This window comes from Drosophila grimshawi, unplaced genomic scaffold (assembly GCF_018153295.1).
Source record: "Drosophila grimshawi isolate 15287-2541.00 unplaced genomic scaffold, ASM1815329v1 contig_848, whole genome shotgun sequence".
Lineage (NCBI taxonomy): Eukaryota > Metazoa > Arthropoda > Insecta > Diptera > Drosophilidae > Drosophila > Drosophila grimshawi.
The window spans coordinates 19,605,983-19,627,567 of NW_025063692.1; the positions used below are offsets into that span (position 1 = coordinate 19,605,983).

General features: G+C 34.1%; 2 protein-coding genes across 4 annotated transcripts; both read left to right on the forward strand.

The window, feature by feature from the left end:
• Window positions 1–253: 253 nt before the first annotated feature.
• LOC116805592 (sodium/potassium/calcium exchanger 3) lies at window positions 254–3,570 on the forward strand. 3 transcript variants are annotated; one of them, XM_043216113.1, is made up of 6 exons: window positions 256–340; window positions 404–610; window positions 681–868; window positions 2,407–2,593; window positions 2,664–3,035; window positions 3,100–3,484. In XM_043216113.1, the coding sequence occupies exons 1-6, from the start codon at window positions 286–288 to the stop codon at window positions 3,432–3,434; spliced, it is 1,344 nt and encodes a 447-aa protein (XP_043072048.1). In that variant the 5' UTR covers window positions 256–285; the 3' UTR covers window positions 3,435–3,484. The 3 variants fall into 3 exon arrangements, with proteins under 3 accessions (XP_043072049.1, XP_043072048.1, XP_043072047.1); XM_043216114.1 differs by lacking the exon at window positions 3,100–3,484 and adding an exon at window positions 3,541–3,570 and having other exon boundaries at window positions 254–610; XM_043216112.1 differs by having other exon boundaries at window positions 257–610.
• A 5,817-nt stretch (window positions 3,571–9,387) lies between these two features.
• On the forward strand, window positions 9,388–20,910 carry LOC116805569 (sodium/potassium/calcium exchanger 4). Its single transcript, XM_043216221.1, is given in 11 exon segments — window positions 9,388–9,471; window positions 9,538–9,733; window positions 10,049–10,096; window positions 16,869–17,006; window positions 18,262–18,542; window positions 18,545–18,571; window positions 18,643–18,675; window positions 18,677–18,875; window positions 18,937–19,083; window positions 19,242–19,574; window positions 19,660–20,910. Coding segments are annotated over 11 exon segments (1,809 nt in total). The 3' UTR covers window positions 19,983–20,910.
• The last annotated feature ends 675 nt before the right edge of the window (window positions 20,911–21,585 follow it).

Sequence of the window (21,585 nt, forward strand, 5' to 3'; positions counted from 1 at the left end):
ATAAAACCTAAAAACAAAAAACCAAAAAACAAAAACCAAAAACCAAAAACAAAAATCCAAAAACCAAAAACCAAACAACAAATTCAATAATGTATTTATACGATTAATAATATATGAGATTTAACAAAGAAATCAGCTTACTGTTTATTCATTCATTTTTGGAGAGAAATTATTTCACAGTTGAATATGTCAGTAAAAATTTGAAAAGTTCATTTTTATTTTTGGAAATTATTATTACAAATTTGTGTTGATCGTTGAACTACATAGTTACATATATATTTTTAAATGCATTTCAATTTTGATAGAGCTGTGCGGTTACTCATTAATGAGAACGATTACGGTACGCATTCAAGTACAAATTTGTTACAACAGATAATACAGATCAAAACCCACAACCGAATAGTGGGGGCCGATCCGTTCTTAATGCGCAGCCATGACAGTGCGGAACTGAACTGTACCATTCCATCGATACTGGAATTTCCCAATTTCATGCGGCAGAAGAGTATACTCAATACGGTTGTCTGTCTGCTCGCCAGCATATATTTGTTCATACTGCTGGCGATTGTCTGTGACGATTATCTGATACCGGCGATGGAGCGACTTTGCTATTGTAGGTATACCAACGTCCCCTATATAAACTGCAACTGTAACTGCGAATCTATATGCCATGCCATATGCAGCCCTGCGTATGCCCTACGATGTTGCCGGTGCGACGTTCCTTGCTGCCGCCACCTCAGCCCCGGAGCTTTTTGTCTCGATCGTGGGCACGTTTGTTACAAAGGGGGACATCGGTATTGGTACTATTGTCGGTTCCTCGGTGTTCAATGTCCTTGGTATTGGCTCTGTCTGTGGCATCCTAACGGGCGTGGTGAGTACATCATGCAAACAACTCAAGGATACGTCTGTTAAAGTTTACTTTAACTTTAAAAGTAAAAAAGTGCGAGGGCTGAGAGTACCAAGGTACCAAGAAAGAACCGAAACTGAGAGGAAAGTTTTCTATTACTATTACTATTACTATTACTATTACTATTACTATTACTATTACTATTACTATTACTATTACTATTACTATTACTATTACTATTACTATTACTATTACTATTACTATTACTATTACTATTACTATTACTATTACTATTACTATTACTATTACTATTACTATTACTATTACTATTACTATTACTATTACTATTACTATTACTATTACTATTACTATTACTATTACTATTACTATTACTATTACTATTACTATTACTATTACTATTACTATTACTATTACTATTACTATTACTATTACTATTACTATTACTATTACTATTACTATTACTATTACTATTACTATTACTATTACTATTACTATTACTATTACTATTACTATTACTATTACTATTACTATTACTATTACTATTACTATTACTATTACTATTACTATTACTATTACTATTACTATTACTATTACTATTACTATTACTATTACTATTACTATTACTATTACTATTACTATTACTATTACTATTACTATTACTATTACTATTACTATTACTATTACTATTACTATTACTATTACTATTACTATTACTATTACTATTACTATTACTATTACTATTACTATTACTATTACTATTACTATTACTATTACTATTACTATTACTATTACTATTACTATTACTATTACTATTACTATTACTATTACTATTACTATTACTATTACTATTACTATTACTATTACTATTACTATTACTATTACTATTACTATTACTATTACTATTACTATTACTATTACTATTACTATTACTATTACTATTACTATTACTATTACTATTACTATTACTATTACTATTACTATTACTATTACTATTACTATTACTATTACTATTACTATTACTATTACTATTACTATTACTATTACTATTACTATTACTATTACTATTACTATTACTATTACTATTACTATTACTATTACTATTACTATTACTATTACTATTACTATTACTATTACTATTACTATTACTATTACTATTACTATTACTATTACTATTACTAATACTAATACTAATACTAATACTAATACTAATACTAATACTATTACTATTACTATTACTATTACTATTACTATTACTATTACTATTACTATTACTATTACTATTACTATTACTATTACTATTACTATTACTATTACTATTACTATTACTATTACTATTACTATTACTATTACTATTACTATTACTATTACTATTACTATTACTATTACTATTACTATTACTATTACTATTACTATTACTATTACTATTACTATTACTATTACTATTACTATTACTATTACTATTACTATTACTATTACTATTACTATTACTATTACTATTACTATTACTATTACTATTACTATTACTATTACTATTACGTTAGAGCCTCAAATTGGACTGGTGGCCCATAACTCGGGATACTCTCTGGTATTTCATATCAATCGGGGGCCTTTTCGTTGTACTACGCGACTCCGTGGTGGAAGTCCATGAAGCGTCTTTTCTTCTAAGTGGATATTTCGTCTATCTGATCGGTCTGCTATTTGATCGCAGGATACAGAGTTTATTTCGAAGTAACTTGAACTAATCAAATCTATTAGCATACATATATACAATTCTGTGCTAACTATGATCCGCTTGTAGCGGTCGACACGGACTTGGATATGATGACCACTAATCCCCTGGAGCGTGAGGACGCACCGCTCAAGACGTTCAAGCAGACGGTGTGCGAGACCCCAGAGGAGGGTTCCAACTATATTATGAAGATATGGTGGGCCATCAAATACCCAGCCGTTCTGGTGCTGGCCGTAACCACGCCAAGTGCCCGTTCCATATTCTTTCTGAGCTTGCTAATGTCCGTGGTGTGGATCTGTATTACATCGTACTTTGTTGCATGGTTCCTCACTGTCGTGGGCTATAACATGGGCGTGCCCGATTCCATAATGGGACTTACCGTACTCGCTGCCGGCACCAGCGTTCCAGAGATCGTCGCCTCCTACATTGTGTGCAGAAAAGGTAAAAAACAATTATTATTTATGTAAGACTTTTGTTTTCCTATTTTAGGCTGCTCCTGTTGCAGGTTATGGATTAATGGCCCTGTGTAATGCCATTGGATCGAATACGTTTGATATATTTATTTGCTTGGGAATGCCATGGCTAATCTCCATACTGATTTCGTCCAAAAACGTTGTGATCAACTCTGCGGGATTAACGATAACAACTGGAATGCTGCTGGTAACAGCCTTTGTGCTATATGCCAGCTTCCTTTGCACCAAGTTCGTATTGGGAAAATTTGTCGGCTGGGTTAGCTTCATTGCATATATTATTTTCCTGGCAATTGCCATCTTTTTGGAGATTAAGATGCTAAGGAAAGTATGCGATATCGAATCCGACGAATATGCATTTCTGAGCTAGGCAACCGAAATTGTATCGTCTTGAAACAAATTTTGGTCTATAAGAAATACTAATCTTAAATCTGTTTTTATTTATTTGTTTTGTTGTTGCTTCATTCTTTTGTCAGCTACTGTGTACGCTTGAAGGTACTTGCGGGCACTATCAAGATGTGATCACGATAACGATAACGATTGTTATTGCACATTTTGTCTTGGGGCCTTGCCTCCAAGAGGCCCCTTATTTGATTTTGATTTTAATTTAAGTGATCGCCAACAAATTGAGGCACAAAATAATACTAACGATACAAACTGTGCCGATATGTATATGTTTCAATGTCTTAAGGGTATCGAACGTGGACATGAGATTCAAAGAACTGATTCAAATAGCAATATCAAAATGATTGCCCGCAAACAATAATAAAACAGGGTAAATCACTATTACACACACATATGTATATATATAGAGACTTATTTTTTTAATTTTCTTTTTCTTTATATAAATCAATCTAAACGAATCGCGCACGCCTTCCGGATGGATTGACACATCTATCTGCATAGTACTCAAACATATGTGACGATATGACGATGACGTCAATTCGATCACGCTACACAGCTTTGTCATATGCACATGCATGTGTAGTATGGCCATCAAGCATATACATATACATATATACATATATGTTTAAGTTGAACGATAAGTGCTCCATGCGTATAATTTATATTACCGATAAGCAGTAGCTTATACGCACCATTTGAAAATCATAACAGATGCACATACTCCATACAATACATATATATTATATATATAAATATAAACATACTTATCTCAAAACATTCGACAAATGCCATAAAGGGTTTCCGTTTCAGACTTTGAACTGAATCAGCTGCATCGACTCAAATCATAATTAACATATTCGATTTAATGCAATTTAATTTTTGAGTGTGCGTTGATAATTCAAAAATGGTTGAAGTCTTTCAGCTGATTGGCTATTACCAAAATTCGCGGATTGCATGGTAAATGCCAGCTGACAGGCACATATTGATTCAGAAAGAAAATGGAATTAAAGGCTTTTATAAGGTTGGCCTCATCTCAAACTGTTTGATCTCTCTCGAAAACATATACGCGTTATATCAAGATCAACTCATAGCACCTCAGCATTAGTGTAGGGCAGGGTGCGCCATTGTCTAGCAGTTTTCATTTGAGTATTCTTAATTGGTTTTTAATCAGATCAAAAAAAAAAAAAAAAAGATCGCCTAGAAACAAACACAAAGGAAACTTGCAGAATTGATTGATAATGATAATGCTAACGTTTTATGATAAGTCATAATACGATAAGTGGCCATAATCATGAATTAGAAATTGTGTGTGGGTGTATTATTAAATGGTATAAGGCAATAGACTTAATCAACTTTTGGCCTCCTTTATATTACCTTCTTTTTGTATTTTTTTTTTATTATTATTTGTTTTTTCTTAATATTTGTTGAACACTGATTATCAGGCATTGGAAAATAAAATCCTAAAGTTGACATTGTAAATGGAGTCCAATTGAGATTAGGGCACACTTCAAGCGACTAACTTTCAAGAAGCACCCACACACAATTTCCAATTAATGATTATGGTCACGAGCTAATAATATTTGGACTTATCATAGAGGCTTACCATGATCCTAATCAATTGATTCTGCAAGTTTCCTTTGTGTTTGTTTCTAAGCGATTACTTATTTTGTTATCTTTAACACGTGCTTGAGACTGCCGCATATTGTTTTATATATCATTGAAATATATAAATAAATATTTGTATACATATATATATATATATATATATGTATATTTATAGATATATAAGAGCACACCATCCTTTGCAAACAAGGCCAATTTCTTGGGATTGTATTAACTGAAATAATAATTGCAGCTGAATTAGAAATGGCCAATTGTTAACAGATACTTGTTAACTGCGTATGGTGCGTATGGATCGTAAATTGATTTAATCGATCGAATTGCCTTATCCCTGATTGGGGTGGTTGATTGATCACAAATAAATTAATTTTTAATATACTCGGACGGTGAAGTACTAACGAGCAGCGCATTCAAGAGACCTGTTCATGGGTGGATCCAGTCAAATCGCGTCCGTAAATATAAACACTGATGCAATACCATTTAATCATAAATTGAACCTTGATTCACTGATTTCTTATAATTATATGGTTCTTGAATGAACCTGCGGATGGGGAAATTTACAAATCAATGCCCATAATACGAGTAAGCTAATTATTTTGGAAGCGTATTTATTGATGAAAGAAATATTCGACAACAGTTAGATCGAGATAAATCATAAAAGCTCTGACGTTAGTGCACAATAATGAAATTGTCGAGAGCCAAACGAACTAAAAATAATTGGAGAGATGATAAGAATAAAGAGGAATACCAAACAGGCGATACAAAATGAAATTATACTCGACTTTCGAACGGAATTTATGATAATCTCTAGCAAAAAAAAAAAACCGTGAAAATTGAAATAAATTTTAATCGAAAAGTTCTTACGCAAAGTAATTGAGTTGACATCGTTTTTAAAAATCAGCTGTTTTGAAGTGAGAACAAACATACTTCACTTATTTCAAGATAGTATTTGAATTAGTGTAGCAAGTAGGAATATCCTCAATGACATCTAGCGATAGAAATATCCAATATCATAAAATATACTATATTAAATTGAACATCATCTGGTTTGATCTTGATTTTCCAGAACAATCGATACAGTTTTAATGCCTATCATGCAGTCATGAATGTCGAATAACCAGTGTCCTTTTATAGCACAGATTACTGCAGAGGAGCTTTTGCAACTGAGATTTCCTCTCTACTATTAATATTTGGTCCTGTTTGGCATTTCATATTTTACCATTTATCATTAGACCTGCGTCCACTTTCTTCCTTGATTGTGAGCCTATAGCTAGCTAGAGGCATGCATATACCTTCCTTATCGGTGAGGAGGACCAATAGAGTTAATTTCCTAGTCAGCCTGGCTGATGCCTTCAAGGCACGCATATTTGGCTGATAACATGCTGATTGGCCATCTCGATCAGAGATTTGCGACAGCCTGTTTACCGATATCGAATTTGATGATAGCCGCTTGGCTCTCAATATATATGGTATCATTGACTAGGCTGGCTTAATAATATAATAGATAATAGAATGCATGGCCTTTTGTCTAATCAATCCAGACTAAGGACTCTCTCCGTCTTCTGGCCGTGAGTGTTGCATTTTCTATTCATTGTCTTTCCAGACATGGAATGTCCAGGATGGCGTCTAACTCGGTGTGGCCCCTGAGACGATCCAAGTGTGGATTTCACAATCCTGCAAGTAAGCAATTGATTGATCAATCCCACTCAGAACTTCGCTCCAGTCGAGAGCAAACTGCTTAGCTCCAGGATGGACCTCACTAGCATAAGTTTTGTATTTCTTGGGTACCAGCCAACATCCTTGGACCAAGTTACTTATTGAGCAGTTCGAAATAGCGGACAGCTTATGCTCCATCCACATAATTTCTCCCATCCTAATTGCTCCCCTTGGTAATCTAGGCGAAAGAATTTCCCAGTACCTTGTTGACCACTGTAATGCACCCAGTCCAGGATTCAGTCGAGAAATTTTGCCAACCATATTATATAAATGATTTAAAATATTGATTGGCATAACTTTGTGTTCCAGACATCTAATAAATGGGTTGGATCAAGCCAGTTCTCAATGGCCTGTGTCCGTTAAGTCCCGGTACTCAAACTGTCTGTCAGCATTATACATATACCGTATGTTATGTGGGCTTATTTGTTTTTCGCATTAAATCTTGATATATGACACGGGATAAGATGGCTACGCCATTGTTTTTCAATACATGACGTCATAAAACGTGGGGTTTTAAGTGCCATAACAAGTATGACGTCCGTCGAGTAAGACGGCAGCAAATGGCTGGTAAGAAATCGGACGACAATCATTATAATATAAAATGATAACAAAAAACACTGATTTGATTTCTTGGCGCATTCTATCAAACATTATGGAAACAAATACACCTATGCCAAATATAATATATGTATGGTATTAAATATTTTAGACAATAATAGATTAAACACATTCTTAGAACTATTATTAGGACCAAGCATTTCCTGAATGCAAAAGTATTCAGTTGTGTAAAAAGACAGTAGCGCTATAATCTAAGCAGTATATATACATTGTAGGCAACTAGGTTTTCGACTGGAGAATTCCTCTTTGTGGACATGTGGTTGTCCTGATAGTCCTTTTAACTGGTGGTCCTTTTTACACTACCTGCCAATGCGTTTTTGGGCTTTGTTTTACAACTAGTCAAATACTTTTGCTTGGGATACAAATGAAAATTATAGCCCAGGAAATCACCTAGGTGCATACTTCCTACTAGACTAGATAACTTATGCATTTTGCACACGAACAACTGAGTAATTCAAAATAATGTTAACCCCCTTTGAAGTTGATCGGCAAACTAACGATTTTTCCGTCATTTTTTGAGCACTGAGACAGCAATTTTGGATGAGCGCTGAGCAATCATTGATCGGTGATCAGTTATCACCAGCAGCTAAATCGAGAGTATTACGAATGGTAAAAGCACAGCTGAACTTTGCACAAGCTCAAGCGATTCAGGGAAGTACATTTGCTGAATGTAATTAAAAACAAGTGTGATCGCCGATCCTAGGCACGCCGAAGATTTCATACCCTTGCAGAATGGGCTCATCCTGCCGACTATTAAATTGCATTATTGATCTAAATCCTAGTTTAGATTATGTATAATATTAATAAAGTTATACATTTTGTTGAGGTAATTACTGTTTCACGTCTTGCCTCCCACTCCTCCCAATATACCTAGCATCTATCTCGAGCCCACAAATTGAAAGTCATCTTTCAACCGATTATTCCCATGAAATTGTTATACCCTTTAAAAGGGTATTAAAAAAGACAATTGCTCACATTAAACATTTGAGCACGCTTTGTGATCAGTTGATTAGGATTGGTAAATGCACACTTATTAAATATTTATGTATGCCAAAACGAAAGTGAAAATTCTGGAATGTTTTCCAGTCATTGGGATTTGAAAACGATCGGAATAGGTTATTGCTGATTGGTGTAAGTTGTATTAGCACGTGCGACCTATAAATAGCTTTGAGTGCAAAGTTTTCCGTTAAGCATGAAAATACCCAAAGTGCTTCCAATCACTTACATCTAAATACGCGCAAAAACACACAGACAAACAGACAGCCAGACACACAATCATGCCTTAGATACAAATGAGCTTCGACTGCCGGCAATACTAGCAGATTGATAAACAATCGCTTCAATTGTTTTTCTGATTTATTCTTATCAGAACGGTAACTGCTATATTAATGAGTGCAGGTTACACTCAGTTCTCTCTCTCTCTCTCTCTCTCTCTCTCTCTCTCTCAACTGTAAATCAAAGAAATAGATAGTTTTTTTTTATGCGGCTTTGATCGACTAGTGGATGCTCTTCACATTGCTGGCAGGGATTATGATAAAATACAAAAAATAAACAATGTAGATTTATATTTTGAAATTCAAGCAGCAAATACAAATAAACAATACAACATTTAACGCAATTGCCAACTGTGGTAGAATAATGAATCAATATTAATTAAATAAACAAATGTAAATGTAAATTAAATTATTAAAACAAATATAAAAAATATAAAAAACAAAATCTCAAATTATGTATTGCTTCAAAAGAGAAGTTTCTCTGTTAAAGAGAATATCTTTCTTTGCCTAGCACATTAAACTTGTTAAACACACACACAAACACACACACACAAACACACTGCTGCACTCAAAAAAAGCAAGATTATAATGAAACAGAAACAAAAATCAGTAATCAGTGAACGGAAAAGGTTGTCAGCTATTCGGACTTGACTTCTCGCCTAACCAGAGATAACTCTTTATATTTCAAAAATGTATAGTCCCCCGCCTCGGACAGCTGCTAGCGAAGTCGGCGACGACGTTGACAGTGATGCCGACAGCGGCGTTCGCATCGACGTCGACTGCGACGCGAGCGTCTCTGTTTATTATTAAGACGCGCGCGCGCTGGTCGCACTTAATTAGTTGTGCGATACAATTCTAGCAAAGCGGTTGACGTTGCCCCGCTGCATTCGAAAAAAAAAACCACTTAACAAAACGAAAACTAAACACAAATCCACAAAATCATCACAGAAACTATTCACAAAGCTGCCGCTTTTCATTCACAAAGATTTTCAAAAATCTAAACAAGTTACGTCGTGTTGCGCATACGCCGTGTATGGTGAAGTACCGAAAAAGAAATCCAAAAAAAGAAAGAAAAAAAGAAGAAGAAAACCACCGAACAAAATTATGCGCACATGTTGCCCGTGCATTGCTATTCTTTATAATTTAATATATTCAATATAAAATAAACATAAATATATAAAATATATATATAAATATACATATATATATATATATATATATATATATATATATATATATAAATATATATACACATAGTCTTTTTTTTTAATGGTTAAATCAAAACAAAAACCATTTTTTTGTTAAAGTTTTCGTTTTTGTATAATGTTGAAAAACGCTCGCCTTATGCTAGGCGTTTTCTTATTGTTTGCCAGCCACATAACGGATACACAAGCAACAGGTGAGTAAATAGTCAATTCAAAATATATAAACAATTAAAAAGAAATACCAATATGAGGCATGGGCTACGGGGTATTTGGTATTTGGTTTATTACCAAGTCACCGAGTTTTAATGGATGATAACTGCCCGAAAACCAACTTCGATTTGAATAGAGTTTGTTAGTAGAAAGTGCAGCCCAGTGATAATACACATAGGGCCACACAGATATAAAAAAAAATTATCGCTGCATCATTCAAAAGAAAAAAGTTAATTACATTTTGCACTTATCTTAATTTATTTAAAATGTACTTACATTTTACCACGAATATTAGCTATAAGGCAATCAATGCATTTGCTGCGGCACTAAAATTTAAACAAGTTTCGGATAATTATTTGTTCGTGCACTATAATGAAGAAGAAAATTATTATTTTCGTGTTGGATGTCGAAAGTGTTTTTAGATAATTATTATTTATTGAGCCTGGCTACTTCATTTTTGTTAACAATGCTTGTAATTGGAACAATTGGGCGCTTTAAGATAAGCTCAGGTTTCCAGACAACTTTCCGGTTATTTTCGGGTACAATTTGTATTACTCTTTAACTAAAAATATTCGTTTGAAATTGCAACAATGGCATAATTCTATATTTTTTTTAATGAATTAAAATGTTAAGAATGTTGGTGTCAACTGAGCTCGACTATGAGATACTCTGCGTATCCAAGTCTATGTGTATAATTTGATAAATACGACAAGAAGATTAGAAATGTAATTCTTTCTTATGTGGTGGTATCGACAATCGATTTGTATCAATATTCGGGGAAATGGGCAAACTTAATTTCTAAATATGAAATCTCTATCTCTCACAGACGAAGACATGGTCAGATCCAGATCAAGAATATATATAGAAGATGATTCCAAATGTACACAACTTCATTATAAACTTTTTACCCATTTTTGATCAGTAAAAATGTGTACACAGAAAGTTAAAGTTATGGATTTTCTATTCAAGTTTGGACATTTTAATTGCTCTCATATTTTAGAGTATATTCAATAAATTTACCAGTTTTTTTTTTTTTTAATCTAAGGCCATCACTAAAATATCAATTTCAAACAGGTGTCAGTTCGGGTCGTAAAACAATCTAAAAATACCGTATTAAGATTTAAGGAAAAAAAATTGCACAAATAAATCAAGAAATGATTGGCACAAAATCAGTAAAATAGGGGCGTGGCTATCAGTAACAACTGCTTTTGATAAGGACTAAACATGCTAAGATAAAAATCAAAAAACTCCTATAGCCGTAAATATTTAAGAAATAAATCTTGAAATTGAAGATACTTATATATATATATATATATATATGGGTGCGGTCTTTACATTTTAATGGTGTAGCTGATAAGCACAGCTGATATACGATATGTATGTGTGGGAATTGTGGCAGCTGTGAGGAGCATTGATGAAGCATCAGTGATCTATATCGGTCAGCTGATAAGAAGTAACAATGGTTTATCAGCAGACCAACCAAAATAAAAGCATTTGTATTTGAGATTGTCAACGGGGAGCAGGTGACACTTGATTGATCGATGTGATAATCTGACGGCAGTTTATTTAATTAATAATGGAAGCTAAAAAACAACACACCGTTCAATTGCTGCACAGTAAATACAACTTTTAGATTGCTTTTCGAGTAGTTGAACTAAAGAACTCAAGATCAAATGGTCGAAATTAAAAAATAACACTGCTCCGATTTCATATTTGCTATCAATATTTTATTGATATTCAAAATGATTAAAATCAAAATATGAATGACTTGCACCACACACAATTTTACAAAAATTGTATTCTTTGAATGCTTTACTTCCTTTGCTCAACTAAACTGTCAAAATTATATAGTGTAACAATTTGCTAAGTGCGTATATTTCAATTTAAAAGAAGATTTCCTAAGATATCGACTTTTACTGTCGACCTTATTATCTGTGATTTTTTTTTGCCTTTGGAAATATAATTTGAGTCCGGATCTTTGGTAAACAAAAAAGTTATTCTTTTATCCTATCGTTTCTTTGGTGATCGGATCGACCGACTCCTGCAAACAATGATGGATGCAGACGGATATATTTTGACGCAGCTGACTATATTGACTCGTCTAGTGATGCCGATCAAGAATATTTATATATATGTATATATATATATATGGGGTCTCCCTCAATGCGTTACAAACTTCTTCTTCTTCTTAGATATAAGAACACACTTTAGGACATTTAATATCTCGGAACATATATATAAACTATATATTATTTAAAGATCTTATTCAAACGTCTCGCTAAAAAAAAATGTACCGCAAAACAAAAAGAAATCACACTGAATTGCGGTCATAAAATTATTATAAATTTCTCTAGAAATTTGGTAGTGTTTTTAAAGAGACGTAAACCGCTTAAGAATACTCGTGCGGCAATTATTATTAAATATGTCGTTTTTTTTTTTATTGTTTTTTGGCGTTGCCACCCATTCATATTTGGTTGCGTAAACAAAATCGGGTGAGACGCCTGCGAATAATTATCATAGACGTCATTACGATTATTTACAAGTGCTCAGCATAAATAATTGTCTTTTGTATGTATGTGTGTGTGTGTGTGTAGGTGTCTATTGATATAAAAACAACAATGACGATGGTGATTCCCCATTGTTTATTCTATGGAAGTGATCCCGAACAGTGACCCTCCTCATCCCATTTGAAACCGAACTCTATAAATAATCGGTGGTTTTATAGGATTTATAAGAAAGCATATTGGTTATTCCAACTGAAATTCAAATTTATCTGGAAGCATGAATAGGCACATTTAGGAATATTAATTATTAAATACAACAAAATTGCAGCCATAAACTGAACAATCTAGCATAAGGGGGGGACTTAATAGTATGGTATGGCTTCCGAGGGGGCACAGGCACATTTCTTGGGAATCTATGCTGCAATATTGACTTGCATTCAATTCACATACACACGTGCAAATTATGTATTAACCAAAGTTCAACAATTTGCACAGTCATGGGATTTCCCATAGCGCACCGCACCGCCCCGCCCCGCCCCACCCCTCACAACCATGACGTTTTCATGCTCCACGGATATATGTAGATGTTTTCATCGTTAATTTTTTATTTATTATTATTTTTTTTTTGTTTATTTCTTGTTTGTTCTCGGAGCAGCATTCCCAAAGCTGATGCCCCGACTAACTGCTGTTCGAGTCTTATTACCGAGTATTATCTATTTACATTTATTTATTGCCGCACTCTAGCAAAAGGTTTTGCACTTTTGTCGTGACGTGTGTAACGCATTGAAGGCGACATAGAGTATATATATTCTTGATCAGCAACAACCTGATGTTCTGTATATAGCAACTAGACCCCCAACAGTTGTGGACAGTATATATATGTAAATCGTCTATATCAAATAGTTGCAATAGGAACAATCGGTGGTAATATGATTTAACTCTTGACAAAAATATCAATTTAGAATCGAAATTAGATGTTCACAGTTTGAGTCTGGTCTGGCAAGGGTATGTAATCTTCGCAGTGATTTTGATAGACGTTCTCACATGTTTCTGTTTTCATTTATTTATCTAGTGTTTTGCTTTGTTATTGTTATTGTTGTTGTTGTTGTTGTTGTTGTCGGCGCACATTTATCATCTCTGGTATTTGTCGAACAAACAGACAAACACGCCAAAACAGCGACAGCCAATGGAGCCCTCTTTTGATGGCTACACTATACAACTTGAGGGGATTTCTTTTTTCAAGTACCTATAAAGATATATGGGCAAAAAAGAATACTACCTATATCTAAAATGGTTATATACTAACTCTAACTCTCATCAGAACTAGTTATTTAAATAAGTTGAAAACTGAACACAAACTAACCTATTCATATATCACAGATACTCATTTATATATGATCATAGAATGGTACTGATTTTCAAGCAACAATTTCACTCCAGCCTTTACTAATTTAGGTGTATTTATAGCAATTAAAATGGACTGTATATTTTTCTTCTTTAGTATTTTGCAAAAACGTTTTCAGACTTTCAGGCATATATCTAATATTTTATATATTTTATTTTATATCAGTAATCGTAGGAAGCATAAGTGGTTAGGTTTATATTAAGGTTATATTATTTATTATTATATATAGATTAGCAGGTAAAAATATGCATTCATTTTTGTTGGCCAGTGTTGCAAAATCGTATTTATTTTATTTAACAACAATTAACAAGCAGTTTTCAGTTTGAAATTTGCAGCTTGGAAAGCCGATTGATTTGCATTAAGTCGCAACACGATCAGAGAAACAAGTTGCCAATTAAACGGCAAATTTGCAAAAAATAAAGCAACTAAAATGTTTAAGGAAAGAAAAAAAGTAAAAATCGTTATTAACCAAACAAAAAATGTGCTTTAGCAGCGTTTACAGCAAACTTAGTGTCTCAAGTAATTAAGGCAAAACGCTTCTTGATTGCACAATGAATTGCATCAATAGGTATCAAACTAAAAGGGCTGAAAGAGCTAAAAGGGCTGAGAAATTTCCCATAATTGAGTCACATGCCTAATAATAAAAGTCCCTAAAACCATTTTCCACAAAAGGGTTTCCGATTTGAGGTTTTTTTATATTGGATATAAACAAGTGCATTTTTTATTATTACTGGGTGCGGTGGGTATTTCTCAATTTTCCCTCCATAATCACTAAACGTAACCACAACCCGACCGCAGTTCAGCAGGTTCAATAAACTTGTTTTATGCATCGCGTAAACGCAAACTTCATAAGACTCAAACTCATAGATACACATTCACATTCACATTCACAATCACAATCACAATTACACACATCTATTGCATTATGAATGCAAGTGAATATATATTCACTGAATACGTTTGTCGAAAGCGACACCTTGTTTTGAGTGCCATACCACAACATGTTTGGGCCGTCGAACAGGTCTCTTGGGACTTCCCAAAGAACTTCTTCAACTTGACCTACTCCAACACGATTATTGTGTAAGTCGAAACAAACATTTTTTCAAAGTCTTCAATTCGATTTTTAACTTTATAATTTCACTTATTTCATTTGTTTACAGTTGAATTTGAAAAAAAAAAAAAACAAGTGCAAGTTTTTTAACGCAATAGCTAAAATTATTTATAGAGAATTCAAATACTTTTCAAATCAGCAGCTGTTCTAACAAGCTGTGCACATCTTTCATATTTTACCCACGGCATGCTTCAATTTCATGTTTTTTTTTTTTTTCCAATTATGTTTGATTATTGCCACTGAATGTTATTGTTAGTGTTGCAGCTGCAAGAGACACGCAATTCGGTTTTCACAGTCAAACAATAATAATCACAATAAGCAAAGCATTTACAAACAAAACAAAACAAAAACGAATCTGATGAAAAACTGGTGACTGAAATCGCACGTGCAGCGAAAATAGGCCAACATCAACAACATATACCAAGCAGCAATAACAATATATTTAAATATATATAAAGTAGACGAGTGTACGACTGTAAAGGTACCCTGTACTACCCACAAGTATACAAATAAATATAATGGGGTATAAATGATTTACTAATTTACAAAATGTGATAAATTTGTGAATCACTTTGCCACAGAGCGTATTATTAAGAAATATGCTGATAAGACATGTCAGTCCGACAATATGGCCAACAAGTCACCCACTAGTTGGCAATAAATTGGCGTTGTTGGGCAATCGCTAATTATGGGTACCTCTGGTGGCTTAAAAAGATAAACACAGAATATGACAACAGACATCGTTATGGGTATTATTTGCCTATTCCCGTTAAGTCAAATTATGGCCGGCAATAATCATTTAATTGTGCATTATAAAAGAAAAAGGTAAAGGTGACAGATAAACAAGAACGACAACAACAACAATAACAATAGCAAACATATTTGTAAGTGACTGTCTACATTATTTTTAGGATGACAATTCAATCGCCTTGTCACTTTTAGACAAAGTCAAATAACATCAACAAATATCAAAGTAATAATACAAATAATAATAATCACAGTGGAACTAATCGTTGACAAAACAGTAACATGGAAAAAGTCATAAAATCAAATTCACAACTGAGCAACTTCTTAACTAGATGAGGGCGGGGAGGGGCTGTTGGGAAGGTTAGGTATATTGCATTTATTCGAAACGTACTCAAATTGAGTGTTTGTATTTTTATGTTCCCGTCTGGCATGATTTAGTTATGCAATTAAGCATTAAACGGGCAGCTGGCTTCTAATTGTTGTGCCATATAATTGTTTATCTACCCACAAAAAGTGGAATTTTTTCTAGTTAGCTGCGTGAGAAACAATTAAACTGACAGATTGAGTAACTTTTAAGAACTTTATCAGAATCCCAAGCTGTGTAGCATAAAAACGAGTTTTAGTGTTGACAACAAATTGGAAAAATAATTTCGATTTGAATCAAAAACTGACATGAATTGCCCACCAATCTCGATTTTTAGATAGTTTTGAAAGCGTTGTTCTTCAAATAATAAGGATTAATTGGAATTAACATTTTTCTAATAATATTTATGGGTTGATTAGTAATAGTTGACTTTTCAGACTCTGTCACGGTTACATTTTCATTAACCCACTGAACTGCTATCTATTATGTTTGAGAGAGATTGAAATGATAATTGGCTGTGTCAAGAACAAGATGACAAATCGCAATCAATAAATATTAATATAATATATTCCATATTTATTTTAATTTTAGCTCAACATTTATTTGCTTTTGAAATTCGTTGCAGTTAATAATGAAACAAGCTTTTTGGTATCAACGCTGAGATATTTGGATGAACAACTGCTCTATGATATACTGCCACGTGCCACATGTCCGGGCGAGGTACCCGATGCACCGTTAGACGAATTCCCTGAGATATTTACAGGTAAATAAAATAATACTTAAGTAGATCAGCCAAGTATTGACTGATTAACTAAGAGCGAACAAAAAGCTAATAATAAAATCCAAATTCGTAATTGAAGAAAATAAAAAGAACTTCGCAAAACAAAAGAACCTTCTGCTAGGAATACCAATCATGGTTCCATTCTATAAACTTGAACTTGCTGACCAATGACCAATTACCATTGGCCAATAAATAGTCTTCCTGCTGCAACGAGTCGCTTATCACTGGGCCATGGCCAATACAAGTGCCGCCGATAAGCGACTAAAAACTCAATGGCCAATAAATCAGTCGGCACAAATGTGATTGCACTACAGCTCCATATAAACTATCACTGCCACTAATATATTATATATCAACAAAACAGATTGTCTATTTTTATGGTACAGTCGAAACTAGAAGAAAATATAAAGTTCAAAAATCGGATAAAATATTTAAAAAAAAATGGAAAATCTGAAAATATGTTAAAATTCCTGAACCAATTACAAAAATCGCATTGCTGATTTAGTTTTAGTTGAATATTATATTAGGGATAACTTAAGACATTGAGTACTTAGAACAACAATTATCACAATAAACATGTTTCTGATTTATTTTTATAAATTTCGTCAGTACAAAAAACCCCAAAAAGGATTTTTAAGAATTCCGTTCGTCTCTACTTGATTTATACATCAAATGTGTTTTTAAAGTTAATTTTTTTTCTTTGAGTGCATATTCTTGACTCGGTATCTTCTATTTACATACACGTACAATAAATGTATGTATAAATCTATCTACCTTTGCGGCTCGTCAAACCGCGCTTCTTATCGCAAGAAACCTTTAATTAAACTACAATACTTGAAACATGCGACAGATACGCATACTTATAGCTTGAATGTGTCTCTTTGTTACACTCAGACCATGTAATAGACAAAATTCCTTTACTCGTATCTATATGGGAACTGCGATATGATTAATAGTTTCCTTATATAATAGCCTTCTTCCCTGTATCTGCATTACAAATGCTGAAAACGTATAAAACGAAGTTCTGCCAATTCGTGAAGAAGTATCTTCGATCCCATAAAAATAGACATTTATTTTCAACCGAGTTGAAAATAGCACTCTCAAAGCAACTAAAAACAACTTGAGTCAAAAATAAAATACTTGTAACTATAAAATGTGTCAAAGTCGTATTTAAGTACCCTTTTTAAATAGTTACCCGAGTCATAGCTGTTATAATAATTTGTACATTTTTTCGTAGTGGAACAGTTGCGTCAAGGTTGGGTAGTTCTACACGTATTCGCCGCAATCTATTTATTCATATTGCTGGCCATCATATGCAATGACTACTTTCTGCCCACCGTCGAGTGCATTTGCGAGGATCTGCATCTGTCCAAGGATGTGGCGGCAGCCACATTTATGGCGACAGCAACCTCCATGCCCGAGTTCTTTACGAATACGATAAGTACACTCATTCTCGAGTCGGACATGGGACTGGGCACCATTATTGGATCGCTGATGTTCAACACACTCGGCGTTTGCAAGGCCTTGCGGCACTCTGCATTAATAAGGTAAGCACACGCACACAGATAGAATGATTTGGGGGTTGTGGATACTGATTGGGTTAATCTTGCTTACACAGCCAGTGCAGCTGGATTGGTGGCCAATAGCACGTGGACTGTTTCATCTATACGTTTAATACGATCGTTTTGCTGGTGCTCGCCTGGGGTGGCAGCATTAGCTTTGTGGAGTCCTGCATAATGATGGGCTTCCTCGTCCTCTACTATCTGATTACGTTCAACAACAACAAGTTTATGCCAGCCATACGTGTCTTTATCGAAGACAGAATGAACTGTTGCTTCTCCACGCGTTACGGTTAGTTGAATCGATGCCCCCCAAAATGGAATCTTTACAACATTAGCTATACTTTGTTTAGATCTGACGGAACCACCGGAGAACAGTGCCAAGGCTCAGCTGCCGCTGAAAAAGGATCCACTCTCTGGTGATGGTCTGTTTGTCGTCAATTTTCCAGAGAACACCTCATCCATGTCATCCACGGCCAATTTAACGTATTCCAAGAATTGTAAGTTTTCATTCCAATTGCATTTCAAATACAACATAATCAGTAAAGATCAGTAAAGAGATGATAAGCTTAAGGACTACACATTTTTATGGTTCCATAAGAAATCGCCGGTTCTCCGTTAATCTTATGACATCTTCACACTATTTCGATGCTTGCAGGGAATGGCGAAGATGAGGATGAGCGACCGACCAGCATCTTTGCGTATCCGCACAGTGCATCGCGTTTCATGAAAGGCTGGTGGATCTTCACATTACCCATCAAATTGCTGCTGCGCGTCCTCATTCCACATCCGATGAGGCATCGTCGTTTGTATCCCTTGTCCTTCATCATGTGCATCATTTGCATTGGTGTCAATGCGTATCTGATTGTCTGGATGCTAACGGCTTTCGGTGTGGCTATTCGAGTGCCCACCATTGTGATGGGTCTCACTTTCCTCGCCGCCGGCTCCACAATGCCCGAGGCGGTATCTAGTCTTATATCACTGCGCAATGGTAAGCACAAGCTGAACAACTAATCTCCTTTTAACAAGTGGTTATTACATTTTATTTTTATTTTTTTATTTTTTTTTTTTTGTAGGCGAAAGTGGTATTGGCGTCTCAAATTCACTTGGCGCCAATTCGTTGGCCATTTTGTTGTCGCTGGGCGTACCGTGGTTTGTGAAGAACTGCATCAACTATGGCACTGGGGAGAAGCAATATGTTGGCACCCAGGGCATCGAGTATAACATATTGATCCTGATATTCTGCACAATTGCCCTGTTTGTGATACTCAGCTGCAGCGGTAATCGCCTAACAAAGCGTGTTGGCGCTGCACTATTTACCGTTTATACGGTATTCATTGTCCTACAGATCTTGATCGAGATGAATGTGTTCTTTCCAATGGACTGCGGGTCACAATAACACATACGAGTTCCCGTTGCAGTTGCACTTCCAGTTTGTAATTCTTTAATCGTTAGTCGCTAATCGTTAATCGTTAGTCGATTATCGAGTTCAAGTTGTATACCGTTCAGCTTCTGGCTGGCACCAGATCGCTGTGTGGTATTGATTCGGTTATGTTCTCTGTTCTATCTTTTTTGTGTATACAACATCTTGAAGTTGGATTCATAGTGTATATCGATCAAGGTTTAGCTCAACCTTTTTGTTGATGAGATGTCATAGGTCATTAATATTTAAAGTTGTTTAGTAGAGCTGTCAAAAAACAAAAAAAACGATTTATCCTTTTTTTTTCAACAAATTGTTTAACCAAGTAGTATTATAAGGTCTGGTTTTTGGTTTTTTTTTTTTGTTATGTTTTACTAGCTTAGGTACTCCGTAAGACTGTCTACTGTTTAGGTATAAATAATCAATTGTTACAAACCATATCCTGTTTTACACTATTTATATGTAAAAAAAAAGAAGCAAGAACAACAAACCTATGCTAAATGCTTTGCTTACGTCACAAATTTTCAACTGGTACCAAAGCGCAACAATCTAGATGAAGACCTTAAAGCTAAGAACTTAAATCGAGTTACCACATAGAAACCAAATATGTATGTAAATTATATTTACCACCTATTTGTATAACTAATTAAGTGCCCTGCGATATTTATAGCCTTTGGCTAGACTTCCTTAATAATGTACAATAAATATTGATTGAATGTATCCGTGCATTACAACTATTGATATTCCATAATAATGTGTAAACTCTATTGTTACCGATTGCATTGTGCATTGAAACCGTTTTGTTATTAATTTATAAATACATATAACGACAAATATTGACAATTGTGATTTTTAACCATTTTGATCTGATAGCAAGAAATAAATAAATACAATCTATTAAAAAAAACATATTCATAGTTTATTATTTGGGTATAGGGTATATTTCGGTGTATACGAACATTTTAAATAATTCAGCAATCACCGGCAACAGCAATTTAAATCTTTTCTCATAGCAGTCTCAATAGCCATTTAATTATTTCACATTACAATTTAAAGTAGCTCATGTTATTCTGTTTAGACTGTATTCATTGCATCTATTTGCTTTTGCTCTGCTTGCTATCGTCAAACAAACAATTTGTCGTTAAGTTCCCGCTTTCTTTGCTTTTACTATACTCTTTTTATTTCAGTTAGCCAGATTCCGCATAAATAATTTGCCATACTTGATCAATGAACAAATTATCGTTTACTGATTTAGCTGATTTTTCGCAGTACCGAAATTACCGATTTTGATCAACATCAAGTCCGTGTCCCTTTTCTGTCGAGTAGATGGAATATTCGTGAATTGCGTGTGGAACACGAGAACTAAGATTAAACATTGAAAGTTTTTAAAGTCTGTGAGATCAGCACATTTATAGTGTTCAAGAATATATATATACTCTATACAATCGAAAATGATTTCTACTTGCTGTTACATTCGTTCATTTGCACACCTTTATTATACCCTTGTTACCAATTTTGCTCGGCTACAGAGTATACAAACTCAAGTGTCACGTTTCAACTCGAGTCTAAAGTGGCCAATGTC